This window comes from Phoenix dactylifera, chromosome 11, assembly GCF_009389715.1.
Source record: "Phoenix dactylifera cultivar Barhee BC4 chromosome 11, palm_55x_up_171113_PBpolish2nd_filt_p, whole genome shotgun sequence".
Taxonomy (NCBI): Eukaryota; Viridiplantae; Streptophyta; class Magnoliopsida; order Arecales; family Arecaceae; genus Phoenix; species Phoenix dactylifera.
In genome coordinates, this window is record NC_052402.1 from 11607014 (window position 1) to 11630636 (window position 23623).

At 39.0% G+C, this 23623-nt stretch overlaps 2 protein-coding genes across 4 annotated transcripts in view; both read left to right on the top strand.

Moving 5' to 3' along the window:
* The first annotated feature begins 1599 nt into the window (after positions 1–1599).
* LOC103713198 (protein DEHYDRATION-INDUCED 19-like) lies at positions 1600–12195 on the top strand. The gene is made up of 5 exons (XM_008800027.4): positions 1600–1920; positions 2068–2207; positions 7854–7931; positions 8055–8338; positions 11710–12195. Exons 1-5 carry the CDS (start codon positions 1839–1841, stop codon positions 11816–11818), a joined length of 693 nt encoding a protein of 230 aa, XP_008798249.2. The 5' UTR covers positions 1600–1838; the 3' UTR covers positions 11819–12195.
* A 175-nt stretch (positions 12196–12370) lies between these two features.
* The window catches only part of LOC103713199 (terminal nucleotidyltransferase 4B), a 31814-nt gene continuing 20561 nt past the window's right edge, over positions 12371–23623 (top strand). Inside the window, exons 1-5 of one of the 3 annotated variants that reach the window (XM_039131608.1) lie at positions 12371–13729; positions 17478–17611; positions 17718–17774; positions 19540–19635; positions 19813–19883. In XM_039131608.1, the coding sequence (XP_038987536.1) occupies positions 13414–13729; positions 17478–17611; positions 17718–17774; positions 19540–19635; positions 19813–19883 (674 nt within the window). In that variant the 5' untranslated portion in view covers positions 12371–13413. The remainder of the gene's footprint in view (positions 13730–17477; positions 17612–17717; positions 17775–19539; positions 19636–19812; positions 19884–23623) is intronic. The other 2 variants (XM_008800028.4, XM_008800029.4) reach the window with 2 other exon arrangements.

Here is a 23623-nt window from a genome sequence, read left to right on the forward strand (position 1 = left end):
ATCATTAATTATGTAAGAGTTCCTCATTATATTAATCAATCTTGATGACGCCATGGCCTTTTATAGTAATACTATTATTATGAGGGTTTAGTAAAGGATTTTAAAGGTTGTTTGGTCCATTGTGACCCATCAAGGTGGAAAGGTAACAACATAGCCCCACACATTTATAATTAATTTAGCTTGCAAATGAAACCTAAGAAAATTAATAAATACAGATATTACATATATATTGATGCGGGATTTGCACCCCGTCACCAGCACGGTCCCCACCGATCCGAGCAGCGGAAGAGAAAGTGTCCCTCAGAAGGTATTGTCCGCTTTGGGTTCGATTTGGAAGTCGAGCGTACCCGGAGCCCTCCTCACGGCGCCTCATGGTTTTGCCCCACAAAAGGTGCTTCCTGAGAAAAGGGTTATTGAGCCCCCCATTTATGGCACAGATCTTTCCGCTGAACGGTCGATGTGGGACTAAATTCGGGGAACCCCCCGTAACACAGCCCCCCCAGCGAGAAGGTCCTGTGCTCGGGTCGGCTCCTTACTAGATAGGCGGAGGGCCGAGGCCCTCCTTCTAGCGCCATCTGATGCGGGATTTGCACCCCGTCACCAGCACAGTCCCCACCGATCCGAGCAGCGGAAGAGAAAGTGTCCCTCAGAAGGTATTGTCCGCTTTGGGTCCGATTTGGGGGTCGAGCGTACCCGGAGCCCTCCTCACGGCGCCTCACGGTTTTGCCCCACAAAAGGCGCCTCCTGAGGAAAGGGTTATTGAGCCCCCCATTTATGGCACAGACCTTTCCACTGAACGGTCGATGTGAGACTAAATTCGGAAAACCCACCTAAAACACACACACACACATATATATATATATATATATATATATATATATATATATATTATAAATTAAAGATGGACTGGACTTAAAGGGGGGCACTGATTGCTATTGATTCCAAAATGGATGATAGAGCATCTAAATGGAAGGCATTTTATAAATATTTAAAAATTAAAAATCATATAGATGCTTTATCATATAATTTTTAATTTTTAAATATTTATAAAATGCCTTTAATTTAGATACTCTATCACCCATTTTGGAATCAATAGCAATAGGTGCCCCCTTTACGGTCCATCTTTAATTTATCTATATCTATATATATATACATATATTTATATGTAATATCTGTATTTATTAATTTTCTTAGGCTTCATTTGCAAGCTAATTAGGATGCCGTGGGTCAGCGAAATTAAATGCAACAATCTAGTTGGACCCACTCGGACCCTTGCAATCTGGCTAATATGCTTTGGACCTCTGGTTGGGGATAAGAAAAAGAAAAAAAGAGACTGTCAGGTACAATGCCCCTGATCCTCTCAAACAGGACGTGACTCGGTGAGCTTATCATGTTTCCGCCCACCGGGAAAGGGAAACCCATGAATAATAAAATGAGAATAGAGAACGTGTCAGTTCTTGATTGGCCCTCCACAGCAAGCGTGGCGCTTGATCTCTTTTTTCTTTAACATCGACAAAAGGATGCCCTAGCGCACACCGCCTCTTGGTTGCCACGTCAGCTATCGGACATGGTCACGAATGGAAACCAATAAAAAAAATCCACTTTTCATCTTCTTTTCCTCTTCCTCGCCCTCTGTCGCCCCCCTCTCACTTCTCCCTCTCCGTTGCAAGAAAAATTTGTCTCGGGTCGATCGGAAATCCATCGAATTCGAGGAATTTAGGTTAAAAATCTGGATTAGAAGACGGAGAGAGGAGAAAATCGGGGGGAAGAAACCCTTCCTTTGGGGTGGATTTGGGAGCCGGTAGCCCTGCAATCCTATCTTCTTCGGCCTCCGATCGATGGATTCCGATCTATGGATCTCCCGTCTCGCAGCCGCCAAGAGGCATTACTTGCTTCAGCAGCCCCAAAACCCCCAATCAGGTCTTTGCCTCGTAGTTTGTTCCTTTGTTTCCTGTTTTGTTTTTCTTTTTTCGTAACAGTGGTTTCTTGGATCCGGCGTTGTTCTTGTTCATTGGAATTGCTGTTAGATTATTTTTCAATTTTAAAATTGGAAAGTTGGGTGGACAGATCGGCTGGGCATCGATGACGTCGAGATGGAAGAGGAGGTCCGCTTGGATTTTCCCTGCCCGTACTGCTACGAGGATCACGACATCACGTCGCTATGTTCCCACCTCGAAGACGAGCATGCTTTTGAGTCTAAAGCCGCTGTGAGAATCAAAACCCTTATCTTTGGTCGATTTATTTGTTCTTCGTTTTGGATAAATTAGCTTCGTGTTGGTGGTTGTTAGCGACCATAATTAGTCGCACGTTTTTCAGACAAGGGAAAAGAAAAGAAAAGAAAACTTGGTTGTTTGGGTCACTGACCACAGAACAATCTTTTTTGCTTTTATTCTTTTGCCTACTTCCTTTCTTGTTTGATTATTAAAGGCTTAAAGCCAAACCCATGCAAAAACGATTATTTTAGTGCTGTAAATGTGTCACGGTATTTTCTTGGTAGAATGTGGAGGTAATAAACCAACATGTATCAGTTTCATGTTGGACAACAATCCTGAATGTGAAATCCATCTAACAGTTTTGTTGTCTGCCGGCTGAGATATGCCCTTTACCGCTCCCTATTCATGGCATGGTATGGTGGTTGTTATTGTAAATATAGACACGTATTGTCAGCTGGAAAAGATCTCCCAACAATTGTCATTCATTTTATTGTTGTCTAGTGTCAGGAGCAAGTCCTGGTAATAATGCTAGGTGGAAAGGTTATTTTTATGCAATGCAAGAAGCACTTGACCATGGGATGACGCTTACATTGAAAGAAATTGTTTTCTTTTCATAAGATGAAGTTTGTGCTTAGATGGATCGTTGGCACCGTTGGTAAACACAGATAGGTATATTCTAGTATCTCACAAGCCCCTTGTCGCATAATGCATCTGAAGTTGCAATCTTGACTAGACAAATCTTATCATTTTGATCTACTTATGCCATCCATGAGGTTATCTGCCAGCATTAAACTCTCAGACATCAGTATAGGGGCTTAGAAATGTATAATGAAGCTTGAAAAGATGCTCATTAGATATTATGAAATCCAACGTATCGTTATTGATACATATCATAATTTTGAAAGGATGTAGTTTGTTATGAAACTATTCTTCAATCACCTCAAAATTATTTCTTTTTTCCAGTATTCAAGTCCTTTTAGGGATTTATGGATGTGCACTGGATTTCCGTTAAATGATTGCTGTGATTGCAAATAACATGTTTATATTGGCATCTTCAAGTCATGGTTAATTACATATTGATTGGGTTAAATTGTTTAAACTTCTGTTAATTATCAATGTTTTGCGCTCATCAGCTATACAAATATAGTTTAACAAATAATGGACCAAAAGATGAGCATAACAGATAATTGCAGTATATACTACTTCTATAAATAAATGAATCCAATATAATAAAAAATCTAAATTAACTCCTGTGGCTCTTGCTTGACATGAAGGGTACTGAACATGAGATGGTCCAGATGTACACAAAGCTTCCCCTTTATAGAAAGTCATTAACAAGCATATTGCTTTGAACTTCCCTTGCAATTCTGAGCACTAAAATTTGTCACAAACCAAAGAGCATTCAACTTTTTGTTATATAAATGGGGCCAATAACTCACGCGGATTTGGATGTTAAATAAATTCGGTATTTATTCAACTGTACCAAACGTCAACTGCTTAAGTGTTTGTAACCTGCCTTTCATCATTGTACATATAGAAGTGGAAGATGCATAAAGAGCAGAAGACTTCAGACCTATTAGTTTGTTTAACAAGACTTACACAAGATTGCAACTAAAGTTCTTGTTAACAAATTGTGAAGTGTCGTTGGGGATCTGATTGACGGTTCCCAATATACTTTCTTAGAAACAGAATGATTCTGTATTGCATGGCTTGTGCTCATTAAATGGGTACTAGTTCAAGAAGAACAAAGAGGTAGGATTACCATTCAAGTTTGAGAAGTTTTATGACAGTGTTGATTGGGATTATTTGTTGAAGGTAATAAGACTGAGAGTTTGGCAATAAGTGGATAGGATGAATAAAGAATTTACTTTCACTGGAAATTAGCTGAACTGGTTAATTTAGATTGGAGAACTCGTGTAAAATTAAATGTGGCAAGGGATTAAGAGACAGGCATTCCTTATCTCCTCTTTTATTTTTTTTAATGGTTGATGCTTTGATGGTTTTGAGCGGAATGACCTGCAATGGGATTTAGGGCTTTTTTCAGGTTTGAGGGCTAATTCAGTTTGAGACACGACTGATTAATCTACAGTTTGCCAAAGATTCACATTTTTTCTGCAAGGCAGATTAGAATCATGTCAGAGTTTAAATTGGGTATTTCACTATTTTAAAGGACTTTCAGTTTTAAATATATATTCTTTAAAAATTTTCAAGCAATACCTAGGATTTGAATCCTGGACCTCCTCCAAGGGCAAGCCCTTAGGGGAGAGGTGCCAACCAACTGAGCCAACATTCGTTGGCTTTAAAAATCAATTTTCACAAAAGCTCTCTTATAGTTCTGGGTGATTCATAGTATTGTGTGAGTCTATTGAATTGTAAGGTTGAGAAAATTCTCCATTTAATATTTGGGTCTGCCTTTGAAGGATTGTGATTTCAGAAAAGAAGATCAGTATTCCTTCATAACGAAGGTCGAGAGAGTCTGTCAGCAAGGAGAGGCAGATTTTTTATCTTTGGATGGAAGGCCTACTTTGGTAAATACAGTTTTGAGGTCATGTCAATATACTGGTTACCATATTGGGTACTAAACAGAGTCAGAAGGAATTTCCTGCAGAAAGGAGTGAATAAAGAGAAAGGGTGGATACAATTTGGTCGACTGGATGGTGGCATGTAGGAGTTTGGACGTATGCAATTTTAGGGAGCTTAATATGAATTTATTAGGAACATTGTGCTGGAGAGTAATGAATTCTCAGGCGAATGTTGCGTTGAACTGATCAGAGGCATCAGACAGATAACCTGAGATTGAAAATGGATTCTTTTAGATTGAAGGATTCAAGTCGGATGTTTTGGAGGAATGATACTGAATTTGGTAATGCTTTCAAGCACGAACTGATATCAGTGTTGGGAACCGGCAACTCATATCGTTCTGGTAGGTTACTTGAATCGGAGAGAGTGCGCTGACTCTTAAATTTCCGAGATTATTTAGTTTGGCTCGGATGGAGATGCTTTAGTTGCCTCTCCATGGGGTAGAGGTAATGGGAATATTAGTTTTGGATTTCTATCTCAAGAATTATAGATTGACCTATAGAATCTTTCACATTTTTTAAGGTTGTATTTGGTGAGATTTGAAGAAGTGGTAGTTAAGAAATAGGGTTAGAATCGGGCCAAGTGACACCCTTGCTCAAGCCTGGCCCGATTTTTTTTGGGATTTGTGCCAAGCTTAGGCTTGAAGAATTTTTTTTTTCCAAACTTGAGCCCAAGCACGGTCCCAACCAAAATCCAATAAGGCTGCCTGAATTAGCCCTTTTGGGCCAAAAGACTAGGCCGACCCGAGTTGGCCCGATTAATGATTGTTAGCCTTATTAGCCTAAACCATGTTCTAGTTTCTGTTCTACTAATCTCCACCTGGGCATCCCCTCCGCACTGTTGGTGACTGCGGTCTCTCGTTCCACATGGCCATTTTCCGGTCAGATCAACTCCAACTCCATTTTCATTGCTCTTCTCGTCTGGACCGTTGAGGATGTCGTAGGCTGCCACAATGTCACCATTTTTGTTCCATGTAATAAGGCCCTCAAGTGCAGCCAATGGTTGTGAAGACCCGTGCGGGTGTGTGTTTAGTCTCACATCGGTTATTCGCTGGGTAGATTTTGGGTACTTATATAAGATCAAGAAATTCAAATAATACTTTTTGGCTAGTCATTTTGGGTGAGGTCCTGGGTTGTTACAAATGGTATCAGAGTGGACTCGGCTCATAACCTATGTGCACTAGGAACACTGTATTACGGATCTATTGGGGCTGACCATGGGCCAATCGTGGTATTTGTAATTAGATTTGAATGAATTTGAACCCTTAGCCTAATGAGGACGTGAAGGCTTGAACGGGGGGAGTATGTGAGGATCCGTGCGGACGTGTGCTTAGTCCTATATCGGTTATTCGTTGGGTAGATCTTGGGTACTTATATAGGATCAAGAAACTCAAATAATATCTTCCGGTTAGCCATTTTGGGTGAGATTCTGAGTTGTTATAAGTATCCTTAGCTTGACAAGGACGTCAAGACTTGAACAGGGGGAGTATGTAAGGATCCGTGCGGGCGTGTATTTAGTCTTATATCAGTTATTTGCTGAGTAGATCTTGGATACTTATACAGGATCAAGGAATCCAAATAATACCTTCCGGCTAGCCATTTTGGGTGAGGTTCTGGGTTGTTATAAATGGTATCAGAGCGGACCCGACCCATAACCTATGTAGACTAGGAAACACTGCAGCATGGATCCATTGGGACTGACCACGGGCCGATCGTGGTATTTATGATATTTTTGAACCTTTAGCTTGACGAGAACGTCAGGACTTGAATAGGGGGAGTATGTGAGGACCCGTGCTGGCATATGTTTAGTCCCACATCGGTTATTCACTGGGTAGATCTTGGGTACTTATACAGAAATAAGGAACCCAAATAATATCTTCCAGCTAGCTATTTTGGATGAGGTCCTGGGTTGTTACAATGGTCGTGTAGCCACCTTTTGGGCCAAGTTTGGACTTAGATCTTGGTCGACTTCGGGCTTCATTTCGGGCTTGGTCTTCAGGCCTGATCCAGGATCTAGCCGTCGGTCAGGCCTTGTAAAGTTTTCTTAATAATGAGGATATTCTTGGAGGCTATATTGATCAAATTTGGAAACCAAAGTCAAGGCATTTTGTTCGTTCGCACTCAAAAAATAAGATTTATACAAAAAGAGAATATGATCAAGAGGAAGTGAGCAGAAGGTGATAAATGTGCTTTATGTTTCATATGCCTGGTGAATGTTGTTCATCTTTTCTTGGCATACTAGTTTGTGAAGAAAATTTGTATGCGACTACAAGAAACTTCTTATTTTAGGAGGTCAGGTTCTATTAGATTTGTGTCGACCATTTGAAGAAAGAAACATATGAAAATTTAAGGGCAATGGTGCCTGGGATGCAGCTATATCAGCACTTATTTGGGAGGTATGGTGGGAATGGAATGCTAGAATTTTCTTCAAGAAATATTCTTCACCTGATGATATCCTGTTTAAGTCTTCTATCTTGTTCGATCTTGGATTCCAAGAACACCATAAACGAAGAAAATGAAGATTGTTGCCCCCAACCCCCCCCCCCCGCCCCGCCTGCCCGCCTTTTCTTTTTTTTTTGGCTGAGGCTGCTGACTATACTCATTGCGGAAGAGGTTTGAGCTTTTCTTGTTAACCTGGTGCTTTGGGATTTGGTGTTAAATTTATGACTGTTTCTTCTTGTTTTTCCAGGTAACATGGGATAGAAGTGAATGTAGTTGTGGATGACAATTGTTTTACTTTAATAGTTGTTGATAATATAAATTTAATAGTAAATATTTCTTTATTTTTGGAAAAGTTTGTGACCTATGGCCAGAATAAATATTACCAGAGTATTAGATGATGCTGGGAGTTATACTGTAATTAGATTTTTTATCTCTTTGTCAGGTTTTTAGATGTGTCCATCCATGCTGATCTCCATAAAGAATAATATTCTCACCAATGCTCATTGACCATATGCACAAACTGATGGAACTGACTGACTGGGTTTTATTGGTAACAGTGAACAATAATATTGCAGCTCATGTTCATGATGTAGGTCTTTTCCTTTTCTTCTTGTTTCAGGTCTGCCCCATCTGCTCTGTTAAGGTTGCAAGAGACATGCTAAATCATATAACAATTCAACATGGGCACTTTTTCAAGATATCCTTTTCCTCTACAAATTGTGCTGGGTTTATTCCTATGATATACTCTTGCAGCAAGTGAATTGTAAATTGTTAAAACATAAAATAAGATATTATCACTTTTCTCCTTAACTAGGATCACTTGCAGAGACGACGACGATTACGCAGATTTGCTATTCCCAGCAGCCAGACACTTTCTATGCTGGGAAGAGACCTTCGAGAGGCTCATATGCAATTACTTTTGGGAAATGGGGCCTATCGGTCTAGCAACAACAGTGCATCAAATACTTCGGCTGATTCATTTCTTTCATCATTTGTCCTAAATTTTCCACCATCTGAAACTGAAGAAACTTCAAAATCTTCCATCTCCTCTGCAAATGATGCTTGTATAAAACAAGCAACACCTTTGCAGACTTGGAAATCAAGGTAATGTTCAAACTTTTCCTCTCTTTGATGTTGAATATTATTGGTGTATTCATTTCACTTCTTTCTAATGCTTCTCATCGAGAATATTACTTTTGTTCTGCAAGGAAGATATTGTTGCGGTTATTCTAGTAGAAAGAAAATGTTCACTTTAAAGATTGGTAGTCCTAAAACTAGTGATAGAAAAAAATTAGTGGTTGTTTGCTTTCTGTCCAAATTTTGTTCTCAAAAAAGAAGGCCAGAATGAGCATAGATATAGAAAATATTGGTTGGTACTCCATTTTTTTCATTGAATGTGTAGGTATAGATGCTATAGATTTGAAGTTGGACCCCAATACAAGTAGTTTTCTTCTGCATCTATACAACATGAATCTATCCTGATTTAATTGGTTTTGAAACTTTAGGATCAAGCTAGCTTTGTTATCAAAAAGAGACAGAAAATCATTAACGAGCCTAGTACCGAATCATAGACATTTTAGGCAGGTACTAGGTCATGAAAATTCTATTTTATGTGATAAAAAAATAGTTTAACTTGATAAATTTACTTAATGAAACAACATTGATAGGAAACTTCTCTCTTTTACAGGTGCTCCTTTGAGTTGGTTGTTGTGGCACAGAAAAAAAAGTTTTGCAACTAGAGGATAAAGTAATGATAAGTAACTAAGGCGGTATCACCATGTAAGTATGCATGTATATGCATCTAGGGAAACAACCTACACAAATATCCTATTAGTCAGCATAATGCCCTAGTAACAAGGTTTTGGAAAGCAGTCATGGTGAGTGAGTGGCTGGGTATTGCATAGTGCGCCTATGTGGTATGCTGCTGCATAACAGGCACATATATGGTTATTATTTTATGAAAACATTAAAAAATATAAATGTGTATTGAACTAGATAAAGTAGAAAGAAATCGGTCAACATTCAGAAAAGAATTAAGTGTACACTTTCACACTTATTTGAGAGCATATTTTAGTAATCTACAGCATGTCAATATAAAAAATAATGAAACCTTTTAAGTCAAATACAACGAAGAAAATCTACAAATTATTAGATGAAGAGTGAGAGAGAGAGAGGAGGAGGAGGAGGAGGAGGAGAAAGAAAGATGCAGCTATTAGCATAAGGCCTTAGCTGCTTGGGTCCATGTCGGCATTTGAATATCCACTATGCGAACAGCTGCATACGTCGACCTTGTTGGCCCAATAGGCAGGTACTAGGTCGTGAAAATTCTATTTTATGTGATAGAAAGATAGTTTTAACTTGATAAATTTACTTAATGAAACAACATTGATAGGAAACTTCTCTCTTTTACAGGTGTTCCTTTGAGTTGGTTGTTATGGCTTAGAAAAAAAAGTTTTGCAACTAGAGGATAAAGTAATGACAAGTAACTAAGGTGGTATGACCATGTAAGTATGCATGTATATGCATCTAGGGAAACAACCTACACAAATATCCTATTAGTCAGCATAATGCCCTAGTAACAAGGTTTTGGAAAGCAGTCATGGTGAGTGAGTGGCTGGGTATTGCATTGTGCGCATATGTGGTATGCTGCTGCATAACAGGCACATATATGGTTATTATTTTATGAAAACATTAAAAATATAAATATTTATTAAACTAGATAAAAATAGAAAGAAATCAGTGAACATTCAGAAAAAATTAAGTATACACTTTCACACTTATTTGAGAGCATATTTTAGTAATCTACAGCATGTCAATATAAAAAATAATGAAACCTTTCAAGTCAAATACAACAAAGAAATCTACAAATTATTAGATGAAGAAAGTGAGTGAGTGAGAGAGAGAGAGAGAGAGAGAGGAGGAGGAGGAGGAGGAGGAGGAGAAAGAAAGATGCAGCTAATAGCATAGGGCCTTAGCTGCTTAGGTCCATGTCGGCGCCTGAATATCCACTATGCAAACATCTGCATACATGGTCGCCCAGCAGAGTGCAGTCAGCAGACCACTCTGCATATGCGGCTGTATGGGTAGGATGTTAAAATAAGAACCGGCACTACATGGCTGCATCCTATGGTCTTAGTACTTGCTAAAACTCTCACAAGATGCACATGAAAATTCCAGTCTAATAGATACTACTATATAATGAGAACTTTAGAGGTGAGTCTCAAAGCTAGAGGTGTGTCTCCGCTCTCCACCCTAGGCTCCCTCCATTGTGAAGTTCACCATGCTTGGATTCGGCTCCAGGTATCTTTTTTTCCCCCTTCCTTTAAATGTGAAGTTTTGGCCCTGTTTTCTAGGAAGAGTTCATACCATTTATGTCATCGATTCACCTAATTGACTTTTACTCAGGAGCCATATCTTATGTTGGAGATCTTCATGCTTTGTTTGTATAAATTGGGATGGATCACTGTGTGCCTAGTTGTTCAATCTTATGGTTTAGAAACCCCAAATTAGGCAAAAACCTAGCATCCCCTCCCTCCACCATTTGACTTCTAGGTGACACCTACAGGTGTTGCATGCTGATCTGAATGCATCCATTTCCCAGACAAGAGCCACAACTTGGCCCAGCTACTCGTGCATACAGTGAACAAGTAATATTTTTTCCAATCTATATATGATTACAAAGTGAGGTGTGTTGCACCAGACGCACCTCCAACCTATTAAAGCTGTATATACATTTTAGGAAATATATTCCTATCTTTGATTTACTATTACTGAAGATAAAAGATCCACGACTACTGGAACCATGTCAGTTACTCAGATGGCAAATAGACCATCCATCCCACCAGGCTACTGTTTTCCCATTGTTTTTGGTTATAAATTTCAGCATACAGGACACAGATTTTTTACTCAAAGAGAAAGTACTGGAACAAATGTACTATTATTAGTCTATACAGCCAGCTATATGCATCTACAAGGACAATAAATGACAAATACAGCGCAGTTGGGGTTCATGTATATGCAGGTTCAATGTATGCAACTTACTTGCAAATTCATTGGTGGAGTTATAGGATATATATAGATATATATGTATATATGCAAGAGGACTATAAAACCTGCAAGCTTGTTCCTGATTTTTGGGGTGGCTTTTCCTCATATATTACTGATACTATGTTGTGCTTTCTTATTGATGATAGCTAGACAGACCAAGATAGATTGTCAAACTCTTGGTTTCATTACTTTAGTGAGTCATCTTGTTGGTCATGGATGAGTAGGGGATGCAGCCAGTTCCTTTTTATAATCTGAAAATTATGCATGAACATCAAGCATATTCTTAGATTTTGGACTTGAAAAGAACATTGACTGCAAAAAGAGTCTTAGGACTCTCTTTCTGGTACACTGTGCATGATGCATTTGTGTGCATTACCATGAGTTTTAATGCATCCTAGGTCTAATGCAAGTCTTTTTCTACATGGCAGTCTTGACTTGTCCTTGAGTCATGAAGAGAGGGAACAAAAGCTGAAACAGGCAACTGTTAGAGCAACATTTGTGCAAGATCTGCTTCTGTCTGCTTTATTTGGTGATTGACCGAGGCTGCACCTAAACCTAATTGCAAATGGGTTGTTGGTGATTCCAAATGCCTAGAACACACTTCTGGTAACTGAATTATAGGTGAATGATTTTGTTAAGGTGTTCTGGGGCCTTGACAGCATGAGGTGCGAGATCATGTAACGGCCCTGTACACATTCTATAGATGCTTATCAAGGTTAAGTGACATCTCCCATCTTTGCCGCCTCTTAGGAAAATGCAAGTTGAATTGTACGATACATAAAGTATCATCGTGTTCGAATAAATCCACTCATCTATTCTACGAGTACTTAATATGCAATATGTAAAACTCGGTATGTATGAGTATGAATCAGTTATATTATTGGTATTTAATTAGAAACCCGCCCTTTCTCGTACAGTGTCATATCCAGCATCAGCATTCGGCAGCAGCTTGAGCATGTAAAAATTGTAAGCTAAAACGATATTCACATATCAGTGACAAGTTTATTGTTAGACTTTTAGTCCCATCAGGATTGCTATTTACATTGTGGAAGGTGTCTCCTCTTTCTGCTTTGAAGTATTAGCAGAATGACATTAACTAGCAGGTCAGGAAAATCATAAGCTATTAAGCGGAACATAAGATATCTCGCCATGCTCTTAGGGCCTTAGGCACAAGAAAATTTCTGCACTGCATGCATCAGCATGGCCATGCACGCTCACCAGGTCACTGAATTGAGCACATGATGGAATCTATAGTGGCGCACCTCGATGATTGGCTGCATGCATGGCCAGCTGGTGCATGGAATAGTTTCTCCTAGGTACAGAGTGTTCTTCCATACAAAATATCATTACAAGGAACTAACAAAGAGTGCACAATCGCAAAGGGCAAGGATTAAAGAATTTATTAAACGCAGACAGAGGGAAGAAATGTCGCAAATTTAAAGTACAAAAATTGGATCCTTTTGGTGCCCTGGCTCATGACTACTAGATGACCACGATGCCGGTTAAACTCTAGATGCTGCTGCTGCTGTCATTATGTAAAGCATAAATGCCATAATTCCTGTTTTTTTTAAGCAGGATCGTTACATGTTTTGTTTTAAATAGGATGCCACAGTTTCGTTATATGTATACAAAGTTCATTGGAAAGTATACTTTCTACCAGATATGGACATCATGATGATGCCTTTTCTTATCAGTAGTTTAATACAGACCTCAATGAATGCACAAACTGATTTACATTTAATTGAAGCGGTTCACACCGGTTCAGGTACTTTTGGATGGGATGAATTTAAAATTTTTAAATAAATTTTTAATTAAATTTAGAATATATTTGGATTGTAGAATTTTAAGTAGATTCGGATATGAATAGAATAAAGTTTGTGGGTGCTTTATCCGGAGTTCTAGACCGGCCAGGTCCAGACCGGCTCGAAGCAGCTCGCAGACCGGTCGTTAGAAGACAGGTCCGTGGGTTCGGTGTCCGGCTAAAACCTACGCCATCGAACCCATCCAACCGGATTAAATTAAGAAAATCTCCGCCATCGAAACAATAACCCATAAATCCCAGCAGCACTTTTCTCCTCTTCCTCTCTCTCTCTTCCCCTGCGTTACCGGGTGCCTCGAAAGAGAAAGAAGCGATGGAAGAGAGCGCGGGCTTCCTCTACGAAACCCTCGACCCCTTCTTCTCCGCCGATCCCGACCCCGCCTCCGATCCCACCGAGTCCTACGCCGTCTTCCGCAACCAGATCACCTCGCCGGCGGACTCCTTCGCTGACATCCCCGCCGCCGACTACTTCTCCCTCGACGTCGCCGCCGACAGCCCGCGCCGGGACAAGACCCCGCCGTCGCAGCGGACGCCCGGTTCCCGCTCCCTGGAGGGCAACCGGGCTTTGGAGCTGGCCTGGTTCCGCTCCGGCAGTCGTTTTAAGAGCCCCATGCTTCAGCTCCACAAAGGTAACCGTCGGATGCCAGAAAGAAAGTTTCTTGGTGCAGTTTTTTTTATGAACTATTTCAAGCGGATCGACTTCTTTTTAGTGTATGTTTCGTTAGTTAGATTTTCGTCTACAATGGTGGTGTGAAATTTTGAGAATTAAGATCTAAGATATTTTTTATAATACACAGTCACATCATAGAACCTTAAGATCCTTGGGGAAAATGGAACATAGAACAAGAAAGGGCGCACTTAGTCTTTGGAATTTTTGGTTTACAAAAAATTCATTATACTTTGCTCGACATAATTGGTAATCTCCTCTTTTTATTGACTCGAACCGTCAATTTGGCAAAATAACTCACAAACAATCAAGAAAGATGATGAGGACAACTTATTGTTTTGTCGCTGTTGTTCTCATTATTATTAAAAATCAAGAAGCTATTGCAAGAACAGGTACTATGAAAAGTCTTGGCTTATGCGTGCAAAGGGGTCTGCCTTCAGAATTTCTGCGACTCTCAAGTCCTACTCCTGTTTCTGAAACAATTTTTATTTGATAAAACCTGCAGCATGGTGATATTATCTCCCTTATCTAATAAAAGCCTATGCAAATTCTCACCTATCTGAATCCCTAGATTGCAGGAACATGAGAGCACATGAAATTCCCTTAATAACCAGAATCTTCTACCTAGGATGAGCAACCTGCATCCGCTTTCCAAGCGATTCTTTACTAAAAATATTTCTACAATATCCACTATTTTGCACCTGTGCCTGCTCTCATACCCACTCCTAATCCAACCAGGTTCACGTCTTTTCCTTCGCTTTTAACATAGCTACTATCTTCGCTAGACAAAAATTCTGGCCTTATTTACCAGCCATTTTAATGTGCCACTATATTTTTTTTGAAGTGGATGGTGCATCGGTTAGACACTAATATGCTAGAATGAGCCATGCACGAGGAAACAAAATAATAATAAAAATACAGCATTCACAAATATGTAAGTAAAATTAGAACTATGTTTAACCAAGATATATGGCACAAATATACGTAATAGATATAACATAATAATAAAAACCTAAAAAAAATCATGGAATAGCAAAATAGAAGAAAAAGCAAATCATTAACCTCGATTAGTAATGTTCTTATTAAATTGACTGAAATTGATCTCCAGCTCCTTGGTGGCGATGTCAAGTTAGAGAATAAGAAATATAAGCCAATTAAAAACAAAAGGCAAAACGGTTCTCTAAAAGATTTTTAAGAAAAAGGTCACTAAAAGCGAGAAAAGAAAAACATAAAACATGTGTGTAAATGGATTGCTTCTGCAACAATCAAATTATGTCATAAAATAAGATGCAAAAGATGAGAGTTTGATTAAAAGCATGTTAAAAGGCTGCTGTGTTATTCTAGCAGTTAAGGGATTACACAATGTATATGCAGGTATGTAGGCCACATATATGGGAGTACATGCAGTTACTATTTTCTAACTGCAAGAAATAAACAAGAACATTAAATATGATGAAAGCAGCAACAATGATTGTAGCATGTGTTTTGGATAAATAATAACAACATCGATATTAATAAAAACTAGCAACTAGTTTTTACTATTTAGTACTTTATGCCTAATAGCAATAGCTATAACATAACTAACATATTGATAATATCAATACTCATATCATGCCTACGTCAAAACCACAAAAAACCTAATCATCAGCTTGAACATGTTTCAGCTTCATAGGTTCTATAAAAGTGGGCTCACATGTGTCTTGGAATGCTAAGCGTGCCGCATGAGTGGTCACAGGGCATGCGGCTGCAGAACACTAGGCGGACTGCCTTTTTGGCCCTTATATGGTATAATTGCATATAGTCACCTCATATAGGTGATGCAGTGCAGTCAAGTGACTGCATCCACATGTACAGCCACATGCACCTCATTTTAAAAGATTGGGTTGAAACAAAGAGAGAAATATTCCTATCTTTTCCTTTCTCTTCTTTTAAGCTGAAGCATTTGAGTTAAGATAATGAAAAAGAGGAGAGACAGTCAGGATTGTGATTTGGGTGGGCAGTGTCAGCCATAATGTGTGAGATTGGAATGTTAGATGCAAGATAAGACCGTAAAAGTGAGTAATGGATTTGATTAAATTCTGTAGTTATCCATGAGGATATGATGAAGAAATTCAGAGATAGAGCCCTTTCTAAATTGAGAACTTCAATTGGTTCGAATTATAAATGTTTCACCGGCAAGTTATTTCACAATAGTAAGTTATCACAAGATATGGTTAGTTCAGAGGTACAATAAGATATTTGAATAGATTGTAGCCATTAGAATATCACAAGAAATTGGAAGAAAGGATCCCTTCTGAATGGAAATTTTTGGTTTTATTGGAATTTTAAATTTTGATCATGCACTTTTCTTGGTAAGGATTTGTTTTAGAATAATGATCCGTGGATCTTGATTCAATGGTATTTGGCTGGATATTCTTTTAATGGATGGCCACCATGGATTTCATATTTACATGATTCACAGTTGGCAATCTTAAATATTAGTATGAAGTATCAAGATGATCCATCCTCTATGATGGGATCCACCTTATCATATGCCAAGTGCTATCACCTTGGTTTCTAAAACTGATCACTCTATTAAAGCTATGGATCTCAAAAGTCAAACTGCTCTAGCTTGAAATCTTCATTCTCCGTTTTCTTGGGCTTGTTGCTCATGTCACTCATAAGACAACGCAGATGTGGCTTTTGATCAGATCATGGCTTGGTATATTTGAAGAATGTTGCATAATGGGATTGCATGTGTTTTAGTTGCAAGCATCAAGGTATTTTCCTCAATCTATCTCAACATCTTCCTTTTTTTCTTCTTTTCTTTCATATAATGGATTGGATATGTGTGATGCACATGGAAGAGGATGTTGCATGCCATTCTGAGGACATGTAACATTAATCGCTGGCCCAACCTGAAAATGAATGGAGACAACTGCAACACCCCCCCCCCCCCCCCCCCACACCAAAAAAAAAAAAAAAAAAGTTGAGGAGATAGATCACAACTGCAGCAACCTTTCTTTTGTGGTATATTTGTGAAATATGATGCCCTTGACAGTCCCCGTCACCTATTAGGCAGCTTGAGGGATCTACACATGGTCTGCCGTACCGGTCCGGCCTGGGATCGGTACCGGATCAGCGTGAAATCCGGTACCGGTAATTTATTGTTGAAGAACCGGTACGCCACCCGTACGGGACCGGTTCGGACCGGTACGCCACCGGTTCGGACTGGTACGCCACCAGTTCGGACCGGTTCGAACCGGTACGCCACCGGTTTCGTACCAGTCCGGGATGCCACCGGTACGCCGACCGGTACCGGTACGGCGGATCTTGGATCTACATGTGCACCCAAACTGTGTGGATCTTCCCCACCCTTGATAACCTTTGTAGGCCTTTTGTAGCATATCATGTTCATTGATAGCTGTAATTACTGGTTGGGGAGTATGTCAATAGAAGTTTTGTGATCTCATTATGTCAGGGTTGTAAGACACTTGGGAGCGATAAAATAGTCCTGCTGAAGTTGATTAAGAGCTGGGTCTCTTTATATGGATAAAGATATTATGAATTAGAGTGTCTATTAGGTGTCTACCTGTCCTTGTTATGCTTTGAGTAATATAGTATTTCTTGTTGGTTTCATGCCTTGTGATTGTTTGGATTCGTTCTTTGTGCTTCCCTTTACAACCGAGAGTTTGGAAAAAATCTATCAACGTAACTATCGATATTGTTAGAAGTTATTTTGGCTCATGCAGAGATACTCGATTTTTGTGATTTTGTCACTCCAACTCCTGAAGAACAAGCCTCACGTGCTGCTGCTGTACAATGTGTTTTTCAGGTTATCAAACACATCTGGCCGCACAGCAAAGTATGTCAGTTTTTTTACTTTGTTAGTGTAAATTGTTGGCCTTTTCTGTGTCTGTTCGTAAACAATCTTTTAACTCTTTTGCATGATACTGTTTATTGCTGTGCAGGTGGAAGTTTTTGGATCATTTAGGACAGGCCTCTATCTACCAACAAGTGATATCGATGCAAGTACTATGCAACTTTAAAGAATATTGCAATGAATGCTTAATCTCTTTATACTTATTTCTGTTGCTTTTTGTATAACTTGGAGCTAATTTATACGAAAATATCTCATTTTAATTCTGCTGCATGCACAATGTCCAATATCATGTATCATGTTGTTAACTTGTATGGCACTATATTTTATTTATTTTAAAATCTCATTGTTTGCAAGCAACTTTGACCCTCCAAATGTCGTGGACTACATGATTGTTCTTTCTTTGTTTCAATCAGATGAAGATTGTGGAAGCATTTCTTTCTTTGATAGGTTAGCTGTAAAAAAAAATAGTTTCATTGATCTGATAACTTCTATACTTCTAGTTTTAAAGTTGAAATGGTTGCCCATTTGAAGCCCTGCTGCCTAATGGGCTACCATCCTAGAACTTTTAAATTTCTACCGTAATCTAGGTATTTCTTGGGAACCCCAGTTTTTCTCTATTGTTGCTTTCTCTTTCTAAGAGCTTTAGTTCTCTTCTACGCTATAGAATGTCCTCTGTCTTTTTGTTTTGTCCATTTTTCGTTTTCTTGTAAATGCTTAAAATATTTACCATGAATAGAGTTGCCTTCTTCACCCTTTTATGTCTAACATGGGAACAAGTTTACTGCATCAACTTTGAGGGCTGGAAGTTTCAAGGATGTGCTAGTTGTGCTTTTAGACAGTGTGATGCTAGCCTTTTGATATTTCCTTAGCATTTAAAGTTGCTTTCTGCAGGAAGTAACAAACTGGGTGGCTATAAGAATGGAGTAACAGCGGCAGTAATCCTTGTTAGTTTGATTTACTATAGGCATATGTATGATTGACTAGAAGAACTTCTTCTTCTTAACCAGCATCAGTTATGTTCCTTAGGAAATAAGTTTTAGTTTCCACATCCTGTTGCATGATTTTCAGCACGGAGTGAATTCTGCTACTGCTATGAGAGAAAAATGTTTCATCCTCTTCTGGATCGTTACTAGGCCTTATACTTCCCCTTCATTGGATGTTTAAGGACGCTTAAAACAAGATGGCTAGCACCACCTCATCTGTTCTGATTCTAATTGAGGAATTTGATACCAAGCATCTTGTTTGAGATTGGTGTCTTACTAAGACTAGCATATCTTGATTACTGATGCTACAGACATTGAAAAAGTCATTATTTCATTTGACTTCTTTTAAAGGAACTTACCTAGCTCATTTTCTTCTGAATGCCTTAAAAGGTCTCATACCTTTTCTGTTTAAATTTTTGTGCAATCACTTTTAAAATATTGCTCTTTGGGTTGCTGACAAGTCTACACTTCTCTGTTCTATTAGAACTCAGCAACAATCTTTGAGTTTATCAAGTTATACAAAACATGAGAGGTTCAAACCATTCTAGCAAGTTTATAAAAAATTCCTTACGGAAAAAAGGCGCACAAAATGAATGAGCTCATTAGTATTACCCTTTTCTTGATCCTGTGCTTATCACATATGGAGGATTAAGTGCATTTACTATGGAGGATTTAATAATGTCTACCATCTAACAGAACAGCTTTACTCTTTCAATACTAATGTTGTGGTGGATTATCTAGTAGTTTACACCAAAGTGATGGGAGTAAATTTTGTTAAAGACAGCAATTTGCGATATCTATATCTGCTTCATATTTTGTATGCACAAAATTTTATAAGCATACATATTTTATTGTTTAGGATAATAACTTCAAACTGTTATGTGATAATGCTTTTGACTAGCATATCTTAACTATCATATGCTATAGGTTGTGATTTTGGAGTCAAAGGCGAAGACTCCACAAATGGGTCTTTATCCTCTTGCTAGAGCTCTATCCCAGACAAGTATTGCAAAAAAAATGCAGGTAACAATTTTTGACCAGCATTCATATTATCAGTTGTGTGATCCAAAGTTGATTGACAACTTCAATGATTCATCTTTTTGTTCCTCTGAAACATTATTGCATAGAAGTATTTTTAGAACAATATGAATCAACTGCTTTTATCTGGCATAAGAATATTATTCTATTTCTTTCACCTAGGTTATAGCTAAGGCTCGTGTGCCAATTGTGAAGTTTGTGGAAAAGCAAAGTGGGATATCTTTTGACATCAGGTTCAAATTATCACTTGAGATATTGTCATATAAAGAACTTGCATCTTGATTCCTGCCACAACTATACTTTTTCTCTCTCTGATTTTACTTGTCATATTATTATTCCTGTTATTAGTTCTATCTGGATATAGCTCATTTGTTAGTCAACAACATAAATGGGCATGAGAGAATTGTTTTACTCAATACTCAGGCCACTATGCAGCATTGTTGTAATGTGGATTGCATAATGCAGGAGTGAAGAAGCAACCAATTTTGATTCACTATTAGAAAGATGGAAAGTCTAAAATGTGCAACATCAACTTTCTTAATAATAAAAATACAGATAATTCTATCAGTTTGGCTCGTGATATTAAAATCTGGGCAAGGAAAATAAGTCCTTTGTCTAAAACAACCTGATTTTAAGCAATGAAGAAAACTCAAGGTGTTCTGCTTTTACTATCTCTTTAGGTATTAAGTGCTCAGGTGGACAAGGGGTCTGGCTTGAGAACAACCGATTTCAGAAACCAGTATACTTTGTAATTTGTATGATAAAAAATATGCTTTTCACAAACATTAAACACATTAGACTCCATCCTATGATGGAATTAAACAGATTCCTATCTAATCACAACACAATTTTTTGAATATGCTAAAACTATTAAATGTAAATATGACATGGAAGAGGGTGAGCCTTGGTGCAACCGTAAGGTTTCTCCATTATGACCTAGAGGGTCACAGGTTTAGAACACAGAAACAACCGCTCCGCATATGGGTATCATGCTGTGCATATCTGACCCTTTCCAAACCCTGCAATGGCAGGAACCTCGTGCACTGAGCCACCCATTTTTTACATATGATATGGAAGATACAATTTTGTTGCATCAAATCATGGATTTCTAAATAGTGTTTTTCCTTTTTATTTTAGTGACTATAAACTCAATCACTTTTATTGTTTTAACTTTATTTTTTAAGAATAATGTAAATGATATTTCCATTAGAGTTTATTGTAGGAAGATAGTGATCGATACATGTGGAATAAAATACTGGTGAATACCTGAATAATACCGGTCGTACTTGTACAAGTCCTAGCCAGAATGATTTTTTGTTTCTTGAATTAGTATAGGTCCTGTTCACAGGGAAAACAGATCCTTCCATCCTCAAACCAGTCAATTCAGGTTGGTAAGTCCTGATCTAGGCCTCTATCTGTTGGTTTGAGATGATTTTGACCAATTTATGCATGTATATATTTAAAGGAGCTTTCATAATTACACTTGCATTTTGACAAAATTTGAAGAAGCAAGAGAGCATGTGGGAGTAAAGAAGGGGAAAAGCAACTGCAAAGGGGGTCTTCATTTGTTTTGGTCATATACCAATTATCTTATGGAAAAGGAATCATTTTATGCTGGAGCAGTTCAATTACTTCCAAAAGGATTGTGATGTTATCAAAACTATTATATTTGATCGTACCTTCATCACATGGTTGATCGATCTATGCTTTTATCATTTCATATTATTCAAAATATTCTTGTAGGTGTCAAAAACACATTTTTTAGTTAAAAATTTTGGTTCTCAAAAGAAACAAAAATCTCTAAAGGAATTTACTGAACTTATATATCTGTGCATGCATGCAGATGTTTGATGGAATATTGATTAATGAATTTTGTCAAGCATAGTTTCTGAACTCATGATGTAGTTATAATTACATAAACTGAAATTTAAGTAACCATAATCAGTCTTGCATCTCAAAAAGGTCATATAATTTTGTCTTATTCTTACATCCGAAATTAGATTATGATTTTCTTTAACTTTACTGATTGTATAATATCAATTAATTGTTTTAGTGTGCTCAAGTCCAGTTCTTTGTATTTCTGTTAGCATATTACTCAATACTACTGATTTATCCCCGGTATGTTCATTATGATACAGTACTTATCAGTGAGAGCTTTTTTTAGGTGAACTGCCTGCTACCTTAGTTGTCCCACCCCTCCACCTAACAACCGACAATTTTGATTTCAAGTCTGGGGTAGTGTATCCCCAAGTTTTTGGACCTGGATATTTGTAAACTGGATGGATTTCCCTCCCTTAACACCCCCCCCCCCCCCCTCTTTCCCACACACACACATCCCCCCACCCCACAACCCTTAATACAAAAAAGGAAGAAGAAGAAGAAAAGAGATTTTTTTTGAGAATGGGAGTTGTAACATACGATGATTTTATTAAAGGAGTGGATGAAAGTGATTTCTGACCATGTAGCCTGTTGAGTACTGACGGACATGTAAATGAGTTGTGAAATACACATGTATATAAGGTTGGATCATAGCGCTCCCCCCCACCCCTGCTTGCTCCATACACGTATGACTGTATGTGCATTCTGATTACTTAATGTTCCCTGTGCACATAACTGAATCAGTGATACTCTAGTTCCAAAATATATATGTCAGAAATATGCACTGTAATCATGATCTGCATTTGTTCAAAATGTTCAAAACTAAAATTAAATATCCTGGACACTTCTTACTTATGCACGAAGTTCACAAAATGAAAGGATTTTTCATAACAATCGATATGTCTTACTGTTAATCTGTTGCTGTAATATATTCTAACTGATTAAATTTTGGTGCATATATTATAATGGCACATGATGGTATTGGATTGTTAATTTGGATAGCCTATCATGTATTTTTTTAATGCCATTGTAATTGTTGGGGGAAAAACCCCAAGTCATACCGCCACGGAGGCGCTCGGCTAGAGAACGCCGACCGGAAAGCGCTCGACTAAAGGACGCCGACCAGAGAGAGCGCCAAGAGGCGCCCAACCAAAATAACCCAAGTAGGGATGCTCGGCTAGAAAGAGCCGACCAGAAGAACGCCGACCAGAGAAGCGCTCGAACTAGGAAGCGCCGACCAGAAACAGCGCCAAATAGAGGCGCTCGGCTAGAAGGTGCTCGCCCAAAGGGCGTCGACCAGAAGTACTAGAAGCAACCCCGCCACAGGGCGCCCCTCTGGGCGACCAGCTCGGCTCGGCACTCTTGCCGAGCCGATGCCTTAACTAATACTCCTCCCCGCCTAGCTTTCTCGAAAGGTCCGGCGGCTATACACGCGACTCTACTACAACCTGCCACTATCTCCAAGCCATCAAGGCATAAGATCTCCGCAGGTATTCGGCACGACCTGCCATTAATGCATGAGGCTCCCTCAAGTCTCCAATGCACTCAGTCATTTAATGAACACGGCTCAAGACGATCTCCGGATCACTGAACCGTCAAAGCGTATGGCTCTCCCTGACCGTCGGTTCATTCGGTAATAAATGCACTTACCATCCACGGACCCCAGGCCCACCACAGCCGGCGGTTCAACCACTCCAACAGGTCCGATCGACCGTGACAACTCCCTGGTTCCGGTCTGATTCGGTCCCGTTCTCCACTACGCCATTAATGGGCCAAATCGTGCCCAATTATGACGAAAAGAGACAAATTTCCCTGCCACCTCCCAGGTAACGTAATCCCCTTCTATAAAAGGAAACCTGGGAGAAGGGAATGGGGGACCCCCCGGAGAGAACCCTCCTGGACCGGGTGAAAAGAAGCAAACAGCACAGACACAATTGAGGACATCATCCTCTTCATCTTCTTTATCTGATCCAAATGCTCTCCTGCCTGCTCTCTCCACATATTCCCCCTCTGACTTAAGCATCGGAGGGCCGGCGCCGGGGAGCCCGGCCACCGGCTTTTTTGCAGGACAGGACTGGACGCACCACCCCTCTTT